Source organism: Microtus pennsylvanicus, chromosome 13 (genome assembly GCF_037038515.1).
Source record: "Microtus pennsylvanicus isolate mMicPen1 chromosome 13, mMicPen1.hap1, whole genome shotgun sequence".
NCBI classification, from domain to species: Eukaryota; Metazoa; Chordata; class Mammalia; order Rodentia; family Cricetidae; genus Microtus; species Microtus pennsylvanicus.
Genome location: NC_134591.1, coordinates 44,596,541 through 44,619,325, shown reverse-complemented (window position 1 = coordinate 44,619,325; position 22,785 = coordinate 44,596,541). Strand labels below are relative to the sequence as shown.

Genomic DNA, 22,785 nt, shown 5'->3' with positions numbered 1-22,785 from the left:
CATGAATCATTCTTTCAACTCTTAAGAATCACTGTTTGGATGGCGGTTATTTCATTGAGTTACTCAATTTTTATTCTACTGCTTTTATTTTTGACCACATATCCACAGACAAGAATATACAGCTTACTAGCAATACTTAATACCTCTTTTATTTGATGAGGTCTTCCAACTTGATAGCAATTTTTTTTTAACTTGGCATAGCTAAAGATGAAGGAAATGGCAGGGGATTCGTATGGAATCACTCACTTTTTATTAAACCAAGGAAGCCCTTAACAGGGGATCCTAAGGTAATTCCTTCTGATTTTGCCGGTGTCTTTCCTCTTGCATGGCTTAGCCTGGTCTCTTTCTGAGTATTTAAGTTGATGCTTTTCAATGTTCCCTCTTTTCCCTTTCTACTGTTCTCTTCCTCTCCTCTTCCTGCCAGTGCTTTCAAATGAGCGCAGCTGTTATTACTAGCCTACAGGAAATAAGTATTCAACATAGATAGGCAGAGTCTTTTGGATCATTCTTTGATGTTGGATGAGATGCTTTGTTTTTGTTTTAAAGGTGCTTTAATTAAAATTAGTTAGTTTCTATTCCTGGGCATATATTACCTGTGCCTCAAAAATAAAGTTTTGATGTCTTTAGTTTCTGTAGCTCTATCCATCCTAGTCACTTTTAGAGAAAATGTTGATATGTCAGTGTTTAGTTAATGCGATTACAGGGAACATAGACTCTTAATGTATTTGTGATCTTACTGGTTGATCACACTTACATGACATTGGCACATTTTCATGTTCAAGTAAGTCCTGTGCTTTTGAGATTCACCAAGGATATGCAGTGGTTCACTGCTGGAAATTTTTATACAAGTGATGACTGTATTAGAGCATAAATCACAAAAATACTGAGATGTATATTCTTAAGTTTTAGTCTCAAAAATAAGACTAAAACAGTCACATACAATAGAATTATATTTTTTGGTCCCTGCATTAAACCAGAAAATGCCTAAAGGCTATCTCAGTTGCAAATCTTTGAAGTCTGATTCCTCTTTCTTAAGAAATACATGGTCTCCTTTAAAAAACAAACAAACAAACAAACCTATAGGCATAGTCCTTAACTAACAGTCTGTACCAACAGTCCTGGAGTTACTATTTTTAAATATTGAATCATTTTATTTTAATCCAGTCAAATAATTTGCTTAGCTAAGTGGTCTTTCCTATTGAATAAAACCATCTGTCTCCAGAATACCTTCACTAGCTGGAAGAGAGACGTACTGGGAATGTTAATTATTATCCAATATTGTCAAGGTCTTGATGTCCATATTTTGCAATCCATTCACATTGATTGTGTCTGTATTTGCTTTAGCTCAAGCCTGGGAGAACATGATGAGTGCCTCAAGCCAGAGCCCTAACCCTAACAATCCTGCTGAGTACTGTTCTACTATCCCTCCCTTGCAGCAAGCTCAGGCCTCAGGAGCCCTGAGCTCTCCACCTCCCACTGTGATGGTACCTGTGGGAGTTTTAAAGCACCCTGGAACAGAAGGTAGGGGATCATGTGCTCTTCTCTCCTTTCCTTCACCAAGCTCCTCTGAAAGGTGCTGATGTGCTGATTTATAGCACCACTCTTAAAAACTCTGCAGCTAAGTCTCTTTGGGTGGTTACTAAAGTAGAAGACTGAGATGAGAAGTATGTCCAGATTATATGTGGGCCAGTAAACTAAACTGTATTGCCTGCTCTTCTGGAGGACCTCTGGAAGCATACCCATTTCCCTCCACCTTGAGAATGACCTAGCTACACTACATAGACCTGAGAAGAGTTGTAGACTTTGACAGCATCCTGGAAAGTCCTAGATTCAGGCTCCTTAAATGTTCATGGTAGGAGTTTGCCAAGTGGTGAAAATGAGCCTTCTTCCTGCTGACCAAGCCATTCTGGTATTGTTTTCAGGAATAAGCATTGCTGTATTCTCTTTTTGTAACTAATTTGTCCATTATAAAATATGAAAATATCTCAGTTGTAGACTTTTAAATCCAGGGCTTTAATTCTGATTATATCATATGATAGCTTATAGTCTCAACTTTTTGGGGTCGTTACTTCTTTATGATTATGATAGTATCAGATGAAAGGCACACTATAAATTTAGAAGAATATGAATAATAAACATAGCAATTACATATTTCTTTAAAATGACCTTGTCTATATATCTTCATTAGTTTTATGTCTGCGCTCTTAGTGTGTTGCTTTTCCCTTGTTAAGGCTCTCCTTTTGAAGGTCAGATCTCTATTGAGATTGCCACTCTTGCTGCTTCTCCTCTTTCAGATCATCCCTGAGTAGATACTCCTTGTATTTTTGTGAGTTCGGGCTTCCTTAGAATCCTTATTCTCTTTGCTTCATTTGTCATTTTGTTGTTCTTCCCTAGTCTCTTTGTTTTAACCGTTCAGACTGATTTCCAAAACTGGATTTAAGGACGTTGTTTCATCAAGTGCGATTTTCCAGCTTCCCCTGTCCTTTCACTAAAGTACAAACCAGCACCAGATCATCTTTTTCCTCTTCAGTTACATTGAGCCAAAGATCTGGTCAGTTTGCGCCTCAGATGTCTGTGCCAACTCTTTCTTTACTAGCCAGTGTTTCCTCAGTGTTCTTCAGAGCATCTTTGCCCTCTAGAAGGACCATATCCTTTTGCAAGTATTTAATTTCTGTGGATCTCATATTTTTAGGAGGTAGGGACTTATTTTGACTTTTTTTTCCTGCTATATAAATCTGTTTTCTGGGCATTTAAAACTTTCCATGGTTTCTGTGAGCGTGATGAACAGACTGTGTAACATAATCATAGAAGTGTCTAAGAATTACTATATTTTTAAAGCAAAGCATTTTAAACTTTTTTCAGTAGAAGAAAGAATATTTAAAAAGGAATTTTTGTTAATTATAACTGTTGCCATTCAGCCAGAGTTCTCCTGTATGTAATGGTAAGATGATAATAAGTAGGGACCTCCTTGAACCTCTGGAGTTGGTGACCTCTTCTTTGCCATTAGAAACACTATCAATGTCACATTGATGCCTGTTTTATTTTCCTGGCCCCTCAAGTGCCGCAGCCCCGAGAGCAGAGGAGAGTTTGGTTTGCTGATGGGATCTTGCCCAATGGAGAAGTTGCTGATGCAGCCAAATTAACAATGAATGGGACTTCCTCTGCAGGAACTCTGGCTGTGTCACATGACCCGGTCAAGCCTGTAACCACCAGTCCTCTGCCAGCAGAGGTAAGAAAACAGGAGGACAACTAAAAGTGACTACTGCTTTGCTCAGCATGGTACTGTCTGTCTGCTGTCTTTTGTTAACTTGAGTGATTCCTTTGTGAAACCCAATGTACTTTGGCTGTAGTCTAATAAGGGCAAGTGCTCATTTGTGTCTTGTGTAAATAAAAGAAACATGGCAGCGTTAGCTGCTTGCTCTATATTTGAAAGATTTTTTTTTTTCCAGATAGGGTTTCCCTGTGTGACAGTCCTAGCTGTCCAGGAACTAGCTCTTGTAGACCAGGTTGGCCTCGAACTCACAGAGATTCACCTGCCTCTGTCTCCCGAGTGCTGGGATTAGAGATGTGTGCCACCACGGCCCAGCGGAAAGATTTTTTTTCAAGGGAAAGATTCTCAGGTGTGCTCAGGCTACTGCTAAAGGGAGAGGCCTAACTTAGAAAGATCAAGATCCCTAGATGAATTAGCTCCCAAATCATGTTCCTGGGTTCTGTGTAGCCGCTCAAGAATATAGTGGAGGAAAGAATAGAGCAGTGTGAGCATAGCTGGAGAACTACCCCGTTTGTCTTCGAGCATCTCTGATTGTCTAACCTGTTGTTTCCATTTAAAATTTTTAAAAAAGTGTCACCAAAGTTTAAATAAATTAATAAACCATTTGCCTTCTCGATGGAAGGACCATACAGTTTACCTTAAGGTACTAGCTATTGCTGTGTCTTCACTTTCATATCTGTAGAACTCAGTTACAGTTTTGGAACTAATAGGATTTTTTCCCCTTAAGACATAATATTAAGAAACATAGAAATACCAGCTCCTTTTTATTTATTTATTTATTTGTTGTTGTTGAGGTGAATAAGATTGGAGCTAGTGCCTTGTCTACCGTTGAACTATATATCCACTCCTTCTGAAATGCTTATTCTGAGTGGAGCTCACTAAGTTGCTCAGGCTAAATTTGATTTAACTCTTGGCCCAGGTAGGCCTTGAACTTTGCATATTCCTGCCTCAGCTTCCTGAATATTTGGGATTACATTCCTATGCCACCAGCCCTGGCTTTTTCATATTTAATTAGAGGATAAGAGTTTGGATACATTTTTTATGAAAACTTTTAGAGTGGTTTTTATTCATAGCAAATTGAAAAGAATACTAAGCTGGGCATAGTAATACATGCCTTTAATTCTAGCAGTTGGGAGTCAGAGTTCGAGATGAGCTCAGTCTACATAGTGAGTTCCAGGACAGCCAGAGCTACGTAGGAAGACTATGTTTCAAAACAAACAAATAAACAAAAACAAAAAAATAAGATACAGATATTTCTCACATTCTCCCAGTCCTCATATGTCATCCATCCATCATTATCAGTGTCTCTCCAGAATCAAAAGTTGATACACTTGGTGAGCCTGTATCATGATCACCCAGAGACCACAGTTAACATTAGGGTTGGATAAAGCTTGAACTTACAAAGTTCCCAGAAGATTGTTACTGCTTTATATTTACATTCAAAAATATTTGTTCAGATATGTATCTTCATATTGTCTGCAGACTTTGTTATGAGTATAGTTGGATTTTATTAAGATTGACTGCACTGGGTCTAGGACTGTAGCACAGTTGATAAAATTCTTGCCTCTAAAGCATAAAGCCCAGGGTTCAGTTCCCACCACCATATAAACTGAACATTGTATTGAATATCTGTGTTCCCAGCACTTGGGTTGAAGTGGTAGGAGGATCAAGAGTTAAAGCCATCCTTAGCTATAAGGTAAGTTTGAGGACAGCCTGGGCCAGCAATCCTGTCCCAGAAGTCCAAGAGGCAGCCAGGTATGGTGGTACACCCCTTAAATCCAAGTACTTGGGAGGCAGGGGCAGGTAGACCTTTATGAGTTCCAGGACAGCCAGGGCTATATAGTGAGATCTTGTCTCAAAAAATGAGTAAATTTCAATTTTTTATTTAAATTCTTACTTAAATTTTAATTACACATTACTAAAGTTTTGCATGTACTAATGTTCACATTGATGGTTGCTTCTCCTAGGCTGATATTTCTCTATTCTCTGGGAGCATAACTCAGGTTGGAAGTCCTGTTGGAAGTGCAATGAACCTTATTCCTGAAGATGGCCTTCCTCCCATCCTCATCTCCACTGGTGTGAAAGGAGGTATGTGGACTTCCGTGCTTAAGCAGAATTCTATACGCCACATGTCACTTGTGTTTAAGGGAAGGATGATGGAGTGACAGTCATTCTAACCAGTACAGCAGCCTCGATGCCGTGAGAACATGGCTGCTGAGACTGCTCTAGTGTAGCTCTTCATGTGTTTGCTGTAATGTCATTGTCCGTCGGGTTCATCATACATACTCTCAAAAGCTGCTTGTGGTCCTAGAGTACCGCCTGTTACACTCAGGATGTTAATTTAGCTTTGAAGTGTGATGGTAACCTGCAGGAAGACACATGGGGAGGGCTTAAGTAGCAGTTTTGCTGTTAAAAGTATATTTTAGCTGGGTGTGGTAGCACAAGCTTATAATACGTTTTAATTAAATAAATATACAGAAGTATTTTTCTTTCTTAGTAGAAGATGGCATAACCAACTGAAGTTAACATATAAAAGTCAGTATCTGACTTACCTTTTTAATAAATAAACTACTATAATTTCTTACTAAACTAAAATTTATTAAAATAACCCAAATTTGTGCTTAACACAGCAACCTTCTTCTTTTTTTTTTTTCTTTTCGTAGCTTTTGGTTCCTGTCCTGGAACTAGCTCTTGTAGACCAGGCTGGCTTCGAACTCACAGAGATCCGCCTGCCTCTGCCTCCCGAGTGCTGGGATTAAAGGTGTGTGCCACCAGCGCCCGGCCACAGCAACCTTCTTTTTATTTATTTATTTATTCATTCATTCATTCATTTATTTATACAATATTCTGTCTGTGCGTATGTCTGCAGGCCAGAAGAGGACACCAAACCCCATTACAGATGGTTGTAAGCCACCATGTGGTTGCTGGGAATTGAACTCAGGACCTTTGGAAGAGCAGGCAGTGCTCTTAACCTCTGAGCCATCTCTCCAGCCCCCCACAGCAACCTTCTTAACAAAAATATGTTGTAGGGATCTTGGTAAAGGAGCAGAGGTGACACAATCAAGAATGCTGAGCTGAGGGGCGGGTGCTACATCCCATCAGCACCAGCCAGCCCCTCCCAGCTGCGGGAATACTAATAATAGTTCCATTGCTCTTTGATTCCTGAAACCTCATATTCTCTATCTTTAACCTTTTTGTTTGTTCATTTGTTTTGTTTTTTTGAGACAGGGTTTCTCTGTGTTGCCCTCGCAGCCCTGAACTAGTTCTGTAGACCAGACTGGCCTCGAACTCACAGAGATCCACCTGCCTCTACCTGTCAAGTGCTGGAAATAAAAGCATGCACCACCACCACCCGGTGTGTCATTTATCTTTTGTATTGTTGCCTGCATGCATTTATGTGTACCACGTGCAGTCCTGGTGCCCTCAGAAGCCAAAAGAGAGTCTCCTGGAAGTGGAGTTACAGACAGTTGTGGTCTGCCGTGTGGATGCTGAAAACTGAACCCAGGTCTTCTGTAGGAGTAGCAAGTGCACTTGAACTCTGAGCCATCTCTCTGGCCTAAATTATTATCATAACATACACAAATCCTTATAACCATCTTTCAGCTTCTCTTGTAACTTCACTTCTAACACCTTACATGTTATTTACAGATTTATTATTTTTTTTCTAGAGAGGGTTTCTCTGTGTAACAGCACTAGCTGTCCTGGAACTAGCCCTTGTAGACCAGCCTCACAGAAATCTGCCTAACTCTGCCTCCTAAGTGCTGGGATTAAAGGTGTGCGCCACCACCGTTCGGTTTACAGGTTATTTCTATTCTTTTTCCCTTCGTTATAGAGTAATGGGAAAGAATGAACTTTATAGTAGGCAAAGCACTCATTCCCTCTGAACTATTTTTAAATTCTTATCTATTTTTTGTTTGTTTTGTTTATTTATCTATTTACTTATTTATTTTGGATTTTCAAGAAAGAGTTTCTCTGGAGTTTTTGGTGCCTATCCTGGAACTAGCTCTTGTAGACCAGGCTGGCCTCGAATTCACGGAGATCCGCCTGCCTCTGCCTCCCAAGTGCTGGGATTAAAGGGGTGCGCCACCACTGCCCAGCTTGTTTATTTTTGGGGACAGTGTTTCTCTGTATCCTTGCCTGTCCTGGAACTCACACAATAGACCAGGCTGGCCTCCAACCCACAGATCTGCTTGCCTCCCAAATACTGAGATTAAAGGTGTGTGCCGCCACCACCAGGCTGCTCTGGTCTATTTTTTAAAAGTGAAGTAAATACGCCTATTTAAGAGTGATTGTGGTCATTAAATCAGATTACATACCTTTTTGTTTATAGCAAGAACAGTTCTGACAGCAGTCAAATTGACAAGTAATTAGTACTTTGTCTTTTCTCTGCTTGAAAGAATTTGTGTCCTCAGACAAGACTGTCTCAGTCTTATCCTAGGTTACCTACAAAGTAACACTTGGCTTTTTTCTCTATTCTGCTATTCTAGACAGTTCTCTATAAACACTTTCTCCTTTACTGGCGATAAGCTAAATCTGCTCAGCATTCTTTGGTTGTGTCATGAACCTTTGCTTTTTTACCAGAACTCCTTAGAACATGTTTTTTGTTAAGAAGGTTGCTCTGTAAGTGAAAATTTGGGTCATTTTATTTTACTTGTTTATTTTGAGACAGATCCTTGAATTCAAAAAGATCCACATGTCTCTTCTTCCTGGTCTACTGGGATTAAAGATGTGTGCCACGTGTTGTAGTGTGGCGATCTGCTCTCAGTGTGCTAGGCAGTTTGGATGCTCACCTTACTAGACCTGGATGGAGGTGGGCGGTCCTTGGACTTCCCACAGGGCAGGGAACCCTGATTGCTCTTCGGGTTGATGAGGGAGGGGGACTTGATCAGGGGAGGGGGAGGGAAATGGGAGGCGGTGGCAGGGAGGAGGCAGAAATCTTTAATAAATAAATTAATTAATTAAAAAAAAGATGTGTGCCACCACACCTGGCTGAGTTATTTTTATAAGTCTTAATTTAATAAAGATTGTAATAATTTATTATTAAAGAAATTGTATTGCTGGACTCTTGTTTCGACACTACAATCTCTTCACTAGAATTATGCAAGGTTTTTTTTATTTTAGTGAGATAACATTAAAAACTTTTAAAACACTATTTTTCAAATATATATTTTCATTGATACGAAGTTAAGTATTTTCTATTATATCTAAAAAAAACACCCAGTTTTTTTTGGTCAGTGAAAAATGATGTTCCCTTTTGATCATGGCTAATCCCTTAGTGATACATTTTACAAGAACAGCACTGAAAATCCAATTTAATTCTTTCCTTTATCTTTAAGTTAGATTCTCGGTGACTTTTGCTCATACTTTTGACTTTGTACTGAGATGAACACCATTAAGAATGAAGTGATCTCGTGGTACAGGCTGTGCTTGCAGGGTTAGAGGAGCAGCGTTCTGCGTCAAGTACTGATTGTGCTCCAGTCTGATGTGTGGCTTAGTAAGGATTTTAGTGCCATATGTAGTGAGTGCTCATATATTTAGAGGAATTATTTCAAGAACTCAGTTCTAGCTGGGCGGTGGTGGCGCACGCCTTTAATCCCAGCACTCGGGAGGCAGAGGCAGGCGGATCTCTGTGAGTTTGAGACCAGCCTGGTCTACAAGAGCTAGTTCCAGGACAGGCTCCAAAACCACAGAGAAACCCTGTCTCGAAAAAGCAAAAAAAAAAAAAGAACCCAGTTCTATTTTTTGGTGCATTAAAAAAAAAAAGTCTAATGCTTTGTAAGGGTAAAAAACATAGAACAGTATGACAGTATAGAGTAAAATAGCCAGGCTCCCTCTGTACCAATTCCTTGGCACCCTTCCCATAGGAACTCCCAGTTTATAATCACCTTTTAATGTAGGTGGGAGTATTTTATTGATTAATTTATTTTCAGTATTTATTTTAAATATGTATTTATTTATTATGCGTACAATATTCTGTCTGTGTGTATGCCTGCAGGCCAGAAGAGGGCGCCAGACCCCATCACAGATGGTTGTGAGCCACCATGTGGTTGCCGGGACTCAAACTCAGGACCTCGGGAAGAGCAGGCGATGCTCCTAACCGCTGAGCCATCTCGCCAGCCCTGTGGGATTATTTTAAATGTTGATCTTAAAATATTTGTTCTAGGAAATGTTTGTTATAATAGTTGGACGTTTTTGTTAGATGAAGAGGTGCAGCAGACTTGAAACAGACCATTTTAGGGGGGACGTTTATGCGTAGGACAGCCACATTTCATTCCAGCCAGAGTCAAAGGGAGCACTAAACATGGCAGTGAGGCAGTGGGTACCAGCCATGCCTGTGTGGTCTCTTTCTTGTGACTGTCAGCCCATTCTCCACTAGATTTCCTTCTCAGTTTGTCCCTGTAACCAATCTGCTACAATGTTTTCTCCCTTACAGACTATGCCGTGGAAGAGAAACCATCGCAGATTTCAGTCATGCAGCAGCTAGAGGATGGTGGCCCAGACCCACTTGTCTTTGTTTTAAATGCAAATTTATTGTCCATGGTTAAAATTGTAAATTGTAAGTTAGAATTTTTTAACTAAAAATAATTTCAACATATAATTTTTAAAGCTTTCATATTCTTTACACAAAAGTATTTGTTTTAAGTTGACCTTAGACACTAGAAATACCTTTGTATTGCTTCCTTAGACATTCTCCATTGATGAAATGGGGAGGTTTCTGACTTAGCTGATAGTAATGCCTTTTTGTTTGGCCCATTGTTAATGTCATCCACTTTTTCTTCCAGAATCACATTTAAGTATAATGTTGCTTGAAATTTCAGTTTACCATACCTACTTTATAAATTATAATTAGAGGTTAGCTAACCTTGCCGCCTGGGGGCAGAAGCCACCCTACACTTTTCCCTAGTGTAGTATCCTGCCCACAGAAGGTACCCATTAAATGATTATGGGATGGACAGACAGACAGACAGACAGACAGACAGACAGACACAGAGAGACAGACCGGCAGAAACAGATTGACAGAGGCAGGCAGACAGACAGACAGAGAAATTAGCTAGCCTGGAATTCCTGAAACACCTTAAAATGGTGGATTAATTGGAGGGCTGGGGAGATGTCTTGGTTGATAAAATGTTTGCTGTGAGAGCATGAGGATCTCAGTTTGATTCCAGCACCCATACTAGAAAGGGAAGAGGAGGAGGAGCCAGGTGCAGCAGCGTGTCTGTAATCCCGGATCTCTGGGGCTTTCTGACCATGCAGTCCAGCTGAACTGGCAAGCTTTATGTTCACTGACAGAACCTGCCTCAGAAAATAAGGCGGAAAACATTGGAAGACACCCAGCGTCTCTCTGTGGCTCATGGACATGTGAACACACACATGAATAGGACTGAGTACTTCCTAAGTAGGCACACAAAGTAGTGATTTTCATAGAAAAAGAAAGGGACCTTTCATTAGTTTTGATGCACATGGTGGTATTAACATTACTTTATTTGAATTCATTTGGAAATAATGTGTCAAGGATGGGATGATGTGCTTTGCTGCATATGGCTTGTGGGGTTCTTTGGACCCTTTCTAACCTAAAGTGAAGAAGCAGAAGTAAGTAGTCTAGACAAGTCATACTTTGTGTAGTGTAAAACCAGGTGCAGTCCTCCTCTCATTATCTAATATTTTCTCTCACAAGTGATTAGAATTAAACTAGATCGTACATAAAAAATGTATTTTCTTTTGTCCACAGCCTGAAGTCAAAGCTAAAATACTAGATTTTATTCTTTTTGCTCCTAGTCTCATATAAATAATGAAAAGTGACTTTGTGTATGGGCATGGTGTGCATGTAGAGGAGACCCATGCGTGTACCTATGGGTTTCCGTGGGTTGCCGTCCATCTTGTTTGTTGAGACAAGGTCCCTCACTAAACCTGCAGTTCACTAATCGGCTACACCGGCTCACTGATGAGCCTGCAGGCAGGTGCTCTCCTGGGCGGCTGTTTGTGTGAGGGCTGGGGTCTGAACTCAGCCCTCACTCTTGTGCAGCAAGCCCTTCACTCACTGAGCCTTCTCCCTGGTCCCCTGGAAAAATGAATTGTTTTGTTTTTTGAGACAGGGTTTTTATGTGTAGCTTTGGTGCCTGTCCTGAAACTCACTCTGTAAACAAGGTTGATCTCAAACTCACAGAGATCCGCCTGCCTCTGTCTCCCTAGTGCTGGGATTAAGGGCATGCACCACCACAACCCAGCTGAAAAATGATTTTTTAAAAATAGTGATATGGAAGGCTTTACCTTTGTTGTCTATTTAAGTCTTAAATATACTTTGTTTGTCTGTCATTTCTTTTAACTTCCTTCCAATTTTCTAAGTGTTGAGAAAAAAATAAACAAGGCATTGACTTGTTTTATTTTTTACAATAATCCTTTGGTTCATGCAGTGACCATTTAAAGTTGAATTGTATGGGCTTACGTGATCTTTTGTTTTTTTGTTGTATTATAACAAATTTCTGAACATCCTTTTAAGATCAGTGATTGAGAAGAGTGTGTATATCTTTATTCCACCTATAGATGTGAACAGGAAGTGCTGGTGTTTCACAACCAAAGGAATGCATGCTGTGGGTCAATCTGAGATAGTAATTTTGCTGCAGTGTCTACCAGATGAAAAGTGTTTGCCAAAGGACATCTTTAATCACTTTGTACAACTTTATCGGGATGCACTGGCAGGTAGGGATGCTATAGAACTTTGCACTATTAGTAGATGATAAAAATTTTTGGATTCAGATATAAAATAATTGTATTAGGTTTGGAAATCTGGCATTGAACTTTGGTATTTTCTAACAGTGCTAGGAATGAATACAGGTTCTTAGGTGCTAAGCAAACACTCTACCACTGAACTACATCCCTAGCCCTCGGACTTTGACATTAGTGGCAAGGTAGAACTTGTCATACTTTGAGAAAATTATGTATTTTTTTACTGATTCTCTTTTATTTTACAAAGGATGGATTTAAAATTATAAGAGAATCTGTTGATATTGGGTTAAGAACATTGTTGTGATACTATGGGTTATAACATTGGTATCTAGTAGAAGAAAGCATAATAATAGCTCAATCATTATAACCTTTAGTTATCAATATTTATGCAGTCATAGTATAAGCACTTGAATATTCATATTTTTAAAATCATTAGCTTATATGGTTTCAAAATAAGTTGTATTACTAACTGCAATGTCTAAGTGAAGGTACACTTGTAAAAACTGGACAAGGGTTGGGTGGTAGTGATGATCGCTTTTAATCCCAGCACTCAGCAAGCAGAGACAGGCGGATCTCTGTGAGTTTGAGGCCAGCCTGGTCTACAGAGAAAATTCCAGGACAGGTTCCAAAACTACAGAGAAACTCTGTCTTAAAAAACCAAAATAAAAGTAAAAAAACTGGACAATGCTAAGGATGTTAACTTAAAGAAATACTAAAGTTGAGAGAGAAATAATTATACTTGACCCAGCCTTGTGATTATGCCTGTAATTTCAGTACCTGGGAGGCTGATGCAGGAGGATCATGATTTCAAGGCCAACTTGGGCTATATAGTGGGGGCCTACCTCAAAACAAAATGAAACAAAAAATACATTTAAGCTTATGATTTAACAGTACAGATTCACCTGATTTAACAGAAAAGATACGATGTGGTTTAAATGAACTGATTTTTATTTATAAGAACAAAGTCAGTAAATAATATCCACGGTTGATAGAGAATACCGTAAATGTACAGACTAACACAAATAGCAAGGGTTTTGTTGTTGTTGTTGTTCTGAGACAAGGTCTTATTGTGTAGCTGTGCTGACCTGGGTCTTACTATGTATACCATGTAGCCTTGAACTCACAGAGATCTTCAGCCTCTGCCTTCTGAGTACTGGGATGATATTTTTTTTAAGGATTTATTTTTATTTTAATTCTGTGTATGTATGTGTGCCTGTGAACTTGAGAGCAGGCGCCTGTGGAGGCCAGATGAAGGCATCAGATCCCCTGGAGCTGGAATTACAGGTGGTTGTGAGCTACCTAGCATGGGTGCTGGGAACCAAACTAGGGTCCTCTGGAAGAACAGCATGCGTGCTTTATCACTGAGCCATCTCTCTAGCCCTAAAGTAAGTTCTTTTTTCCCTAAAGAGAATTCTTATATTTTGGTTGTGAGCCTCTCCTTTAACAGCTAAGCCGTCTCTCCAGTCCTTAAGAAGGATCTTTAAGGCAAATGTGGTTGCACACTTGAGGATGGTGAGTTCCAGACTAGTATACACAGTGAGACTCCCATCTCTGGTAGATTCTGCGCTGAGGAACAGGTGTTGGAGAGGAGGTGCGAGTGGTTAATATAAAACTATTTTCATGTATTATCTAATAGTATTTCATAAAGATAGGAAACCATGAATTAGTCAGGCTTTCTTTTTTAAATTTGTTGTGTGTGAAGCCAGGTGGTGGTGGCGCTTGCCTTTAATCCCAGCACTCGGGAGGCAGAGGCAGGTGGATCTCTGTGAGTTCGAGGCCAGCCTGGTCTACAAGAGCTAGTTCGAGGACAGACTCCAAAGCTACAGAGAAACCCTGTCTCGAAAAACTAAAAAAAAAAACTAAAAAAAAAAAAGTTTGTTGTGTGTGCATGTGCACAGCACACTTATGAAGAAGGTCAAAGGACTACTTTGTGACATTGATTCTCTCCTTTCACTTTTATGTGTGCATTCTGGGACCAAACTCAGGACATCCATCACACTAAAGCAAGCACTTTACCCACTGGCCTGTCCATGGCCACACAGTCTCTTAACTTTGCAATCCCTCTGTGAGGTTTTGAGCAAAGATGTTATCTAATATAAAATATGCTTTAGTGTATGAAGTATTTTTGAAGCATTGCAAAAATTAGAAAAATTAGAACTAATAGAAATATCTAGGTATAGGTGGAAAGGTTAACTGTTAACTTTTATTATGTGTATGCTTCTTTTTGAGAACTTCTAGTAATAGCCAAAATTTATATAATAGGGGCTAGAATGATGGATCAGTGCTTAAGGGTGCTTTTTGCTTTTGTAGAGGACCCAGGTTCAGTTCCTAGCACCTATATAGTGGCTCACAGCCATGCTAACTCCAGTTTTCGGGGATCTGATACCCTCTTCTGTGGGTTCCTGTGCACATATGGCACATGTGAAGTGTTTATCTATTCTTTATTAATAAAAACTCAGGAGTCAGATATGGGGTAAGAACCCGAATAATCAGAGACATGGTAAAGAACCAACCAGTAACAGTTCCCCTCGCCCCTGCTTGTTCTCCCTCCAGCAAGGCTGAAACTCTCCCCAATCCCTGCCCTATTATTTCTTTTTTTTTTAATATTTTATTTATTTATTATGTATACAATATTCTGTCTGTGTGTATGTCTGCAGGCCAGAAGAGGGCACCAGACCTCATTACAGATGGTTGTGAGCCACCATGTGGTTGCTGGGAATTGAACTCAGGACCTTTGGAAGAGCAGGCAATGCTCTTAACCACTGAGCCATCTCTCCAGCACCTGCCCTACTATTTCTTGTGTGTCTCTATCTGTCTCTGGTTCTCCAAAGCCTCAGTGGCTAATTTTGGTCACCTAGTAGCTATCTCGCCTTCTGAATCAAAGCAAACTTTATTGGCAGTCTCAGGAGCATCAGAGTGAAATCGCATGTAGCATACACTAAGGCATATACATAAATAAATATTTAGATGTCTTGGATGTAGTAGCTTACATATTTAAAACCGGCACTTAGGTGGCACACACCTGTAACCATCACACTTGGGAGGCAGAGGCAGGCAGATCTCTTCTGAGTTTAAGGCCAGCCTGGTCTACAGAGCATGTTTCAGGACAGCCAGGAAGAGACCCTGTCTTGACAAACAACAACAAAAACAATCTGTGAGTTTTATTGTATATAAATTGTGCTTCAAAATGATTTTAACAGACTATTGTAGAAAGTCAGTAATCAATTAAGAAATTGCATGGCAGCAGGGCTGTGGTGGTGCTCACCTTTAATCCCAGCACTCAAGAGGCAGAGACAGTTGGAGCTCCGTGAATTCGAGGCCAGCCTGACCTAAAAAGTGAGTTCCAGGACAAGCTCCAAAGCTATAGAGAAACCCTGTCTTCAAAAAAAAGAAAAGAAAAGAAAGAAAGAAATTGCAGGCTTAACCTTAGTAATGACAGAGAAAAAGAGGTGAAAGAAAGTGGTGTCTCAGTTAAATAGGGTTCAGTAACTGAGTGTGAGGTGTGTTGTAGAGGAACAGGAGAGGGTTCGCTTCAGATCTCTGGCTTTGTACCAAGTGAATTGGTCTTAAGTATTCAGATGTCCAATAGAAAACTTGACAGAAGAGCAAGATGAGTAATTGTTCAGTCTGCTGAATTAGAACTAATGACTAATAAATTTTGAACTACTCAGATGGAATATGTAAATACTAGGTGAATATGTGATGTGACTCTTCAGAGAGAAATCTAGTTTAAATTTAGGAGATATAGCTTTCACATATAGTCAAAATTAGAATTTTAAATAGGATAGGCCAGTGTGAAGTGACTAAGATATGTTTTGTATTAATGGTTTTGCATTATAAAATTTTATTTTGTCTATTTTAACTTAAATAGCTAATATTAATAGAGCGTGGTAACAGTAGTTCAGTACATGTATGCAATATGTAATATGTAATGATCAAATCAAGGCAGCAGTCACTTCCATTTCCTCAAATATCACTCATTCCTATGTTGGGAGCCTTTGTAGTAAATACACTGTAGATTCTTAGTTCTCTCCTGTGCTGCAGAAACACAGACCGCTCCCTCTGCTCTGGTGTCCCTACTACCTCCTTTCTCCTGTCTCTCCTTGCTGCCCTGTGCGGTCTCTCCTGAGCACCCTCCCTCTCCAGTCTCCTTATTTCATGCTCACAGGAAGCCCTAATAAAAATTAGGAAACAAGTTATCTTTTAACAAATGTCACTCACTTAAAAAATAACCTTCTCAGGCTAGAAATAGCTCCGTAGATTAAGTGATTTCTATGCAAGTCTGAAGACCTGAGATTAACCTCCAACACTCACGTAAAAGCCAGGTGGCACAGCATGTACTTGTAATCTCAGCACTAGGGAGGTGGAGACGGGTGGATTTCTTGGGGATTACTGGCTAGCCTCCTTAAACCCATTAGAAAGCCCTAGATCCATTAAAAGAGCTAGTCTCAAAAATACAAGGTGGATTGCTTCTGAGGAATGACATCAAGGTTGACCTATGACCTCCACACAAATGTGCACACATGGGAAAATACAAACATAGACAAAATGAAACTTTTGTAAATATGGGCCTTTCACAGGGAAAGATTGGGAATTAATATTTGGTTGTGTCTAGCTCAGTTGTGGGTAATAATAATTACTTAAACTATGATTGATTTCTTATCATAGAAGCTAATTAACAAATTTTTTGTTTCAGGGAATGTTGTGGGCAACTTGGGACATTCTTTCTTCAGTCAGAGTTTCCTAGGCAGTAAAGAACACGGTGGATTCTTATATGTGTCATCTACCTACCAATCACTGCAAGACCTAGTGCTTCCAACCCCGCCTTACCTGTTTGGGATTCTCATCCAGAAATGGGAAACCCCTTGGGCCAAAGTGTTTCCCATCCGGCTAATGTTAAGACTTGGAGCTGAATATCGACGTAAGTTCAAATGTCTTCTTCTAAGCCACACTACCAAGACATGTGGTGAGATAAAGCTTGAAATATTTTGATCCCTCTCTGGTGATACAATTTAGTAAAAATAAGCTTTTGAAAATAGATATGCTAAATATGACCAATTATTTGGCTATAATGGAAAGAACTGAAAATATCAAATGAGGAAGTTGATGGTATTTTTTTCTTTGTAACTATTCTTTTATGGTTCACTGATAAAAACATCATCTTTAAAACAATTAATTTGAACAAGTATCTTTATTTTTATAGTATATCTATAAGCATATTTGTTATTACTTTGTTAGAAATATTTATAAAAATTCATTTTACTTGACCCTGATAGTTGAAACTAGTAATATGGTGAAGACTCTCACTTGATCAGCTGACTGACAGGTCTTCTTTGCCCATGGTTGTAGCAGTACAACTGTGTGTGTGTGTAAGACATGAAAGACTAGATGCAAGCTTTACTTTAAATTTTATATCTTCACCTACTTAAAAGTGCCCTGGTCTAGGAATCAGAGCCCTTGAATAAGGTTCTCAACCCCACCATCTACTAATTCTATAATTTAGGAAAGTAACTCAAATTTTATGATTGCTAGCTTCTCACTCAAATCGTCTTTTTGTTTTACAAACTGGTGCTCTTAATGCTTGCCTCATGTTCTACTATATCGTTTAAGGAATAAAATAAAGTAATAAATAATCAAGAAAATACCACTACACATATGTTCACAGGCCAATCTCATGGAGACAATTCTTCAATTGAAATTCCCTCTTCCTCAGTGTCAAGTTGACTACTAAGATTAGCTGTCACACCTATGTATTTTTATTTATGTGTTAATCATTGATTAAGACTTAATTGAGGAGGCCTGGAGAGATGGATCAAAATTTAAGAGCACTTCTTGTCTTACAAAAGACCAGGTGCATTTCCCACACCCAATGTGAAGGTTTACAACTACCCACAAATCCAATTCCAGGGGTTCTGATGCCTTCATCTGATCTATGGGGCTACCAGGCACACATGTAGTACAATGACATACATATAGGCAAAACACTCATAAACATTAAAATAAATAAATATAAACAAATGCAGAGAAGAATAACTTAATCAAGGGCTGAACAAAGTCATCATCACTGAGATGGCAGAGGCAGAACTCTGTGAGTTGAAGGTCAGCCTGTCAGCATAGCTCATTCCAGGTCAGCCAGAGCTGCATAGTGAGACACAGTCTCAAAAAACCAAGAACAAAATAACAACATTAACAAGGCCTATAAAGTATTTTGAATATTGGAAATTCAGAAATGGCTAAGATATGATTATAGAATTTTAGGAATCTAAGGGAAAAAACAGATTGTGATTACAGTAGTATGTTGTGTTATAAGCCCATGCTTATTATTAAATTCTTTGGGAGCTCCAAGGTGATCTTTATCTTGATCAAGAATGAAGGAAATGGATAAAAAACACTTCTTAGGTAAAGATGCCCCTGGCTGGAACTCCAAAGTCAGATGAGCAGCAGAAAGAAACAGGATTGCAAAGCAGCATGTTTCCTTGTCCTGTGTTGTCGTTTCAGACAGGAAACCTTGGTTAAGGAGCCCTCTAGGAGTGTCCCCTGGTGTTTAGCCTTCCTGTGGAGGGTCTCAGTTAGGAGGTATAGAAGAGTGAGCTCATAGACTTCTTAAGCACAGAGGTTTGGGGAAACCCTTGTTTTTCTGGATCACACCAATCCAGTTGCTCCATAGGTGGTCACTTTAGAAACTGCCCTGAAAGACTTGTGCTCATCAGAAGACTAAGACTGGCTCAGGAGTTGTCTGCACCATACTAAATTCTTTTGAGCCCAACAATTGAAATTTCATAATGATCCATTTTAATTATATTTAAATTAATTTAACAACGATGTCTCTTTTCCTAGAAATTTAAGCTGCCAAATTTATTCTGCAAATTTCTCATTTCTGTAGTTTATCCCTGTCCACTGTTCAGTGTCAGATTTCGGAAACCATTGTTCGGAGAGACTGGGCATACCATCATGAATCTTCTAGCAGTAAGTTGAGAATTTTCCTTTTATATTTCTTGTGCTTGTACTGAAGGGAAAGATTTCTTTATTTTGTTGACAGCTGTGCCCTTGATGCTTTAGGCAAGTGAAGCTCTATGCTGGAGGAGAAGCGAATGCTTTTGAAAACAGTGGAGCTCTTGGGTGAAACAGTACAGGATTCCAGTCCTGATTATATACTCTCTAGGTAGTGACCTTACCGGGTTCTGGTAAAAACTAGAACATTGTGTAAATAAAGACCTAGCATTTTGTCTTGTTTTCATTGTAAGAATGACATCTGCCATCTCTGTATGGTTCACTGTTAGTCAGATTGGTCCTGATGCTCAGATACATGCCATTAAGGCTTCTTCTGCTCAAGGGTCTGTGTATGGACTAGGGTTTACATTTTAGTTTTTCCTGGCTGTTGACCTCTCTCATGTCTCTTCTATATTTGTGCAGCTGATTATTTTGAACAAAATGTTGGTTGATTAAAGTTTCTGCTACATATTTAACAGACTAAGATAAATGTTGGTTATTTAGAGTGTTTATAAAGTTTCCTATTTCACCTCCCAGAACTCTTTGTTAAAATCTAACTAGTCTGCGTGAGTAGTTCCCCCAACAAGCTGGCAACCTGAGGCTAACATAGCTATTGACCCTCCGTGTGTGTGTGTGTGTGTGTGTGTGTGTGTGTGTGTGTGTGTGTGTGTGTGATTGTGAAAATTCATGTCACAGTATGCCACGGGTGTCTGTCTTTGCCTTGAACTTCTTGATATTCCCTGTTGCCTACAGACTAGCTGACCCTTGAGTTTCCAGGGTTCCTCTTGCCTTTGCCTCCTGTCTCCAGGTACCGGTATTGGGATTATAAATACTTGTGCTGTGAGTCCAGCTTTTACATGGGTTCTTGAAATTCATGCCCAGGTCTTCATGTTTTCAGAAGCAGTTTTACCCACTGAGCCATGTGCCCAGCCCCATTGTCCCTTTTAATTAGCCACGAAGATACTGCTCTCCCCACCCCTATACTGCACTGAACATAGGGCTAGGCAAACTCTCTACCGCTGATTTACATCTACAACCCAACTCATTACTTTTATTTTGAGACAGAGTCTCATTTAATTGTTCATTCTGGCCTCAAACTTGTGAACCTCTGGCCTTACCCTTCGGAGTAGCTGAGGTTACCGCCCCCCCCCCCCCCCCCCCCCCCGTCTCTCTCTCTCTCTCTCTCTCTCTCTCTCTCTCTCTCTCTCTCTCTCTCTCTCTCTCTCTCTCTGTGTGTGTGTGTGTGTGTGTGTGTGTGTAGGTGTAGTGTAGAGAGGCCAGAGGACAACCTTGAGTGTCATTCCTCAGGAACACCATCGGCCTCATTTTCAGACACTATCCTAGTCCGTTAATTAGGCGAGGCTGTCTGGCAGGTGAGGCCCAGGCATCCTCATTGTCCCATCTCCCTAAGACTGGGATTACAAGCAGGCTCCCTCACACCTGACTTTTTAAGTGGGTTCTGGGACCTGAACTCAGGTCTTCACACTTGGATAAGCACTTTACCTGCTGAGCCACTCTCTAGCCCTCTGGTTGCTGCTGTTTGACAGTGTCCAGAACAGTAAACATACTGCTTTCCATAGAGCCCCTTCCCTGCCTGAATAACCTAACAGGTTATTTGGGACAGAGCTGGCAAGGCAGTCCCCACCTCAGCTTGACTGTTCGTACTTGAAGTTCAGCTGTTCTCATGAAGTTACTTCTGAGTGTGTCAGATGTCTTTGGTCTGATTTTACAGCACTGAAGTGATTATTGTTGTAAATGATTTACTCGGCTTTTAATAGTCTTTCCTTGTTTTGTTGATTTGTTTGAGAATCCCTGTTTTGTACAGCCCAGGCTACCCTTGACTCTATACCCTCCTGCCTCGTGCCTCCAAGTGCTGGATGGCATGTACAAACATGACCGGCACTTAGTTTCTTTTTAGATTTAGTTTATTTTTAATCTTGTGTATGTGTGAGTGTGGGTGTCTGAGTTGTCGGATCTCCTGTAGCCAGAGTTTGAGACAATTGTGAGCCCCCAGACATGAGTGCTGGGAATTGAGCTTGGGTCCTCTGGAAGAGTAATACGTACTCCTAACCGCTGAGCCCTCCAGCCCCTTGATTGTTCTTTAGGGAGTGGATTCTTTTCTAAGGGAGTAAGATATTTTTACAGTATAGGAGGAAAGTGACGGCAGGGTTAGTTAGTCACATGGCTGTGCAGGAAGTCACAGCAAGGGAGCAGCTGGTCACATGACAGGTGCAGTCAGGAAGCAGACCAAGGCCAGTGCTGGTGCTCAGCTTGCTTTCTCTTTGTGAAGGAGTCCAAGACCCCAACTACTGAATGATGTCGCCTACAGGTGGGTTTTCCCACCCCAGTTAACCCACTCTGGTAATCCACACGGGCACACCCAGCGGCTAACCTAATCTAATAACCCCTTACAGATGTGCCCGCCAGTTTGTCTCTTAGGTGATTCTAGATCCTGTCAGGTTGACAGTATTAACCCTCGCACTCCTTTTTTTTTTTTTTTTTTTTTTTAATCCAGCTATATTTTTAAAACACGTGAAAGCCAGGTTTTGTGACTTAGGCCTGTGGTCCTTTCCAGTTACAAGGCAAAGCAGAAGGATCATCACACGCTTCAACTGGCCACTGTGATTTCAGTGTGTGGGTTTTCCATCAGTAGTCTTGTGCTCTATTGCAAGGAACACAGTAGAAGTACTTAGGAAGGGGGAGGGAGCAGGAGGAGGAGAGAGAGTGGGAACTGGGATTGGTATGTAAAGTGAGAAAAGATTGTTTTTTTGTTTAAAAAAAAACTAAATAATTAATTTTAAAAATGCAAAAAAAAAAAAACCAAAGAGAGAGAAATAGTCTTTTCTGCTGGGTGATGGCAGTGCACACCTTTAATCCCAGCATTTGGGAGGCAGAAGCAGGTGGATCTCTGTGAGTTTAAGGCCAGCCTGGTCTATAAGAGCTAGTTCCAGGACAGCTAAGGCTGTTACACAGAGAAACCCTGTCTCAAAAAAAAAAAAAATCAACAACAAACAAACAAAAGAAAAGAAACACCTTTTCTTCCCATCCTGGTTTTCAACTTCTTAGGCCTAACAGTAAAACTCAGAGTCAGATTGACTTCTTTTGACTTCTTTGTTGAACTTCTTTGTTCATATTCCATACCCAGTCAAGTGACAGGCATTGTCTGTTTTTCTTTTAATCTGACAGGTTTTCACTATTTTTTGAGCTATTAACACTTTCCATAATCCCTGTCTGCTCCCTACATTATTCTTATCAACTCATCTCCCCTCCTCTCACACTTTTGTTGTTGTTGTTTTGTTTTCGAGACAGGGTTCCATTGGGTAGCCCTGGCTGTCCTGGAACTCGCTCCGTAGACCAGGATGGCCTCATACTCACAGGTACCTGCCTGCCTCTAACCCTAGTGCTGAGATTAAGGTGTGCACCACCACTGTCCAGCTTACTTACACTTTCTCGTCACTTAGTTTTCATAAAGAAGTCAGATCTGTTAAAACAGGCCAGAAACCTCCTCAGAATCAAAGTATTTGTGGTATCAAGTGTGGTGACTCAAATTTGTAATCTCAGCCCTGAAAAGGCTGAGGCCAAAGAGTTTTGAAATCAAGGGTAGCCTGTCCTGCATAGTAAGTTCTAACTCAGCTTGGGCCATGTAACAAAACCCTGTCTAAACAAAGAATGAGAGAAATAAAAAGAAGAAAAAACATCAGACCCTCTACTGGTGACCTATAAGAACCTATGGCATCCTTCTATATACACTGTCACCCTAGACTTGACTCTGCTTATTTTGCTTCAGGCATACTGGATAG

General features: G+C 40.2%; 1 protein-coding gene across 9 annotated transcripts in view; it reads left to right on the top strand.

Moving 5' to 3' along the window:
- Nucleotides 1–22,785, top strand: part of Zfyve9 (zinc finger FYVE-type containing 9) — a 134,533-nt gene that overhangs the window by 67,850 nt on the left and 43,898 nt on the right. For 3 of the 9 annotated variants that reach the window (XM_075946845.1, XM_075946844.1, XM_075946846.1), the window contains 8 exons: nucleotides 1,345–1,521; nucleotides 3,060–3,229; nucleotides 5,239–5,359; nucleotides 9,267–9,392; nucleotides 9,705–9,827; nucleotides 11,813–11,968; nucleotides 16,692–16,916; nucleotides 18,879–18,961. In XM_075946845.1, the coding sequence (XP_075802960.1) occupies nucleotides 1,345–1,521; nucleotides 3,060–3,229; nucleotides 5,239–5,359; nucleotides 9,267–9,392; nucleotides 9,705–9,827; nucleotides 11,813–11,968; nucleotides 16,692–16,916; nucleotides 18,879–18,961 (1,181 nt within the window). The remainder of the gene's footprint in view (nucleotides 1–1,344; nucleotides 1,522–3,059; nucleotides 3,230–5,238; nucleotides 5,360–9,266; nucleotides 9,393–9,704; nucleotides 9,828–11,812; nucleotides 11,969–16,691; nucleotides 16,917–18,878; nucleotides 18,962–22,785) is intronic. The other 6 variants (XM_075946849.1, XM_075946847.1, XM_075946848.1 and 3 more) reach the window with 3 other exon arrangements.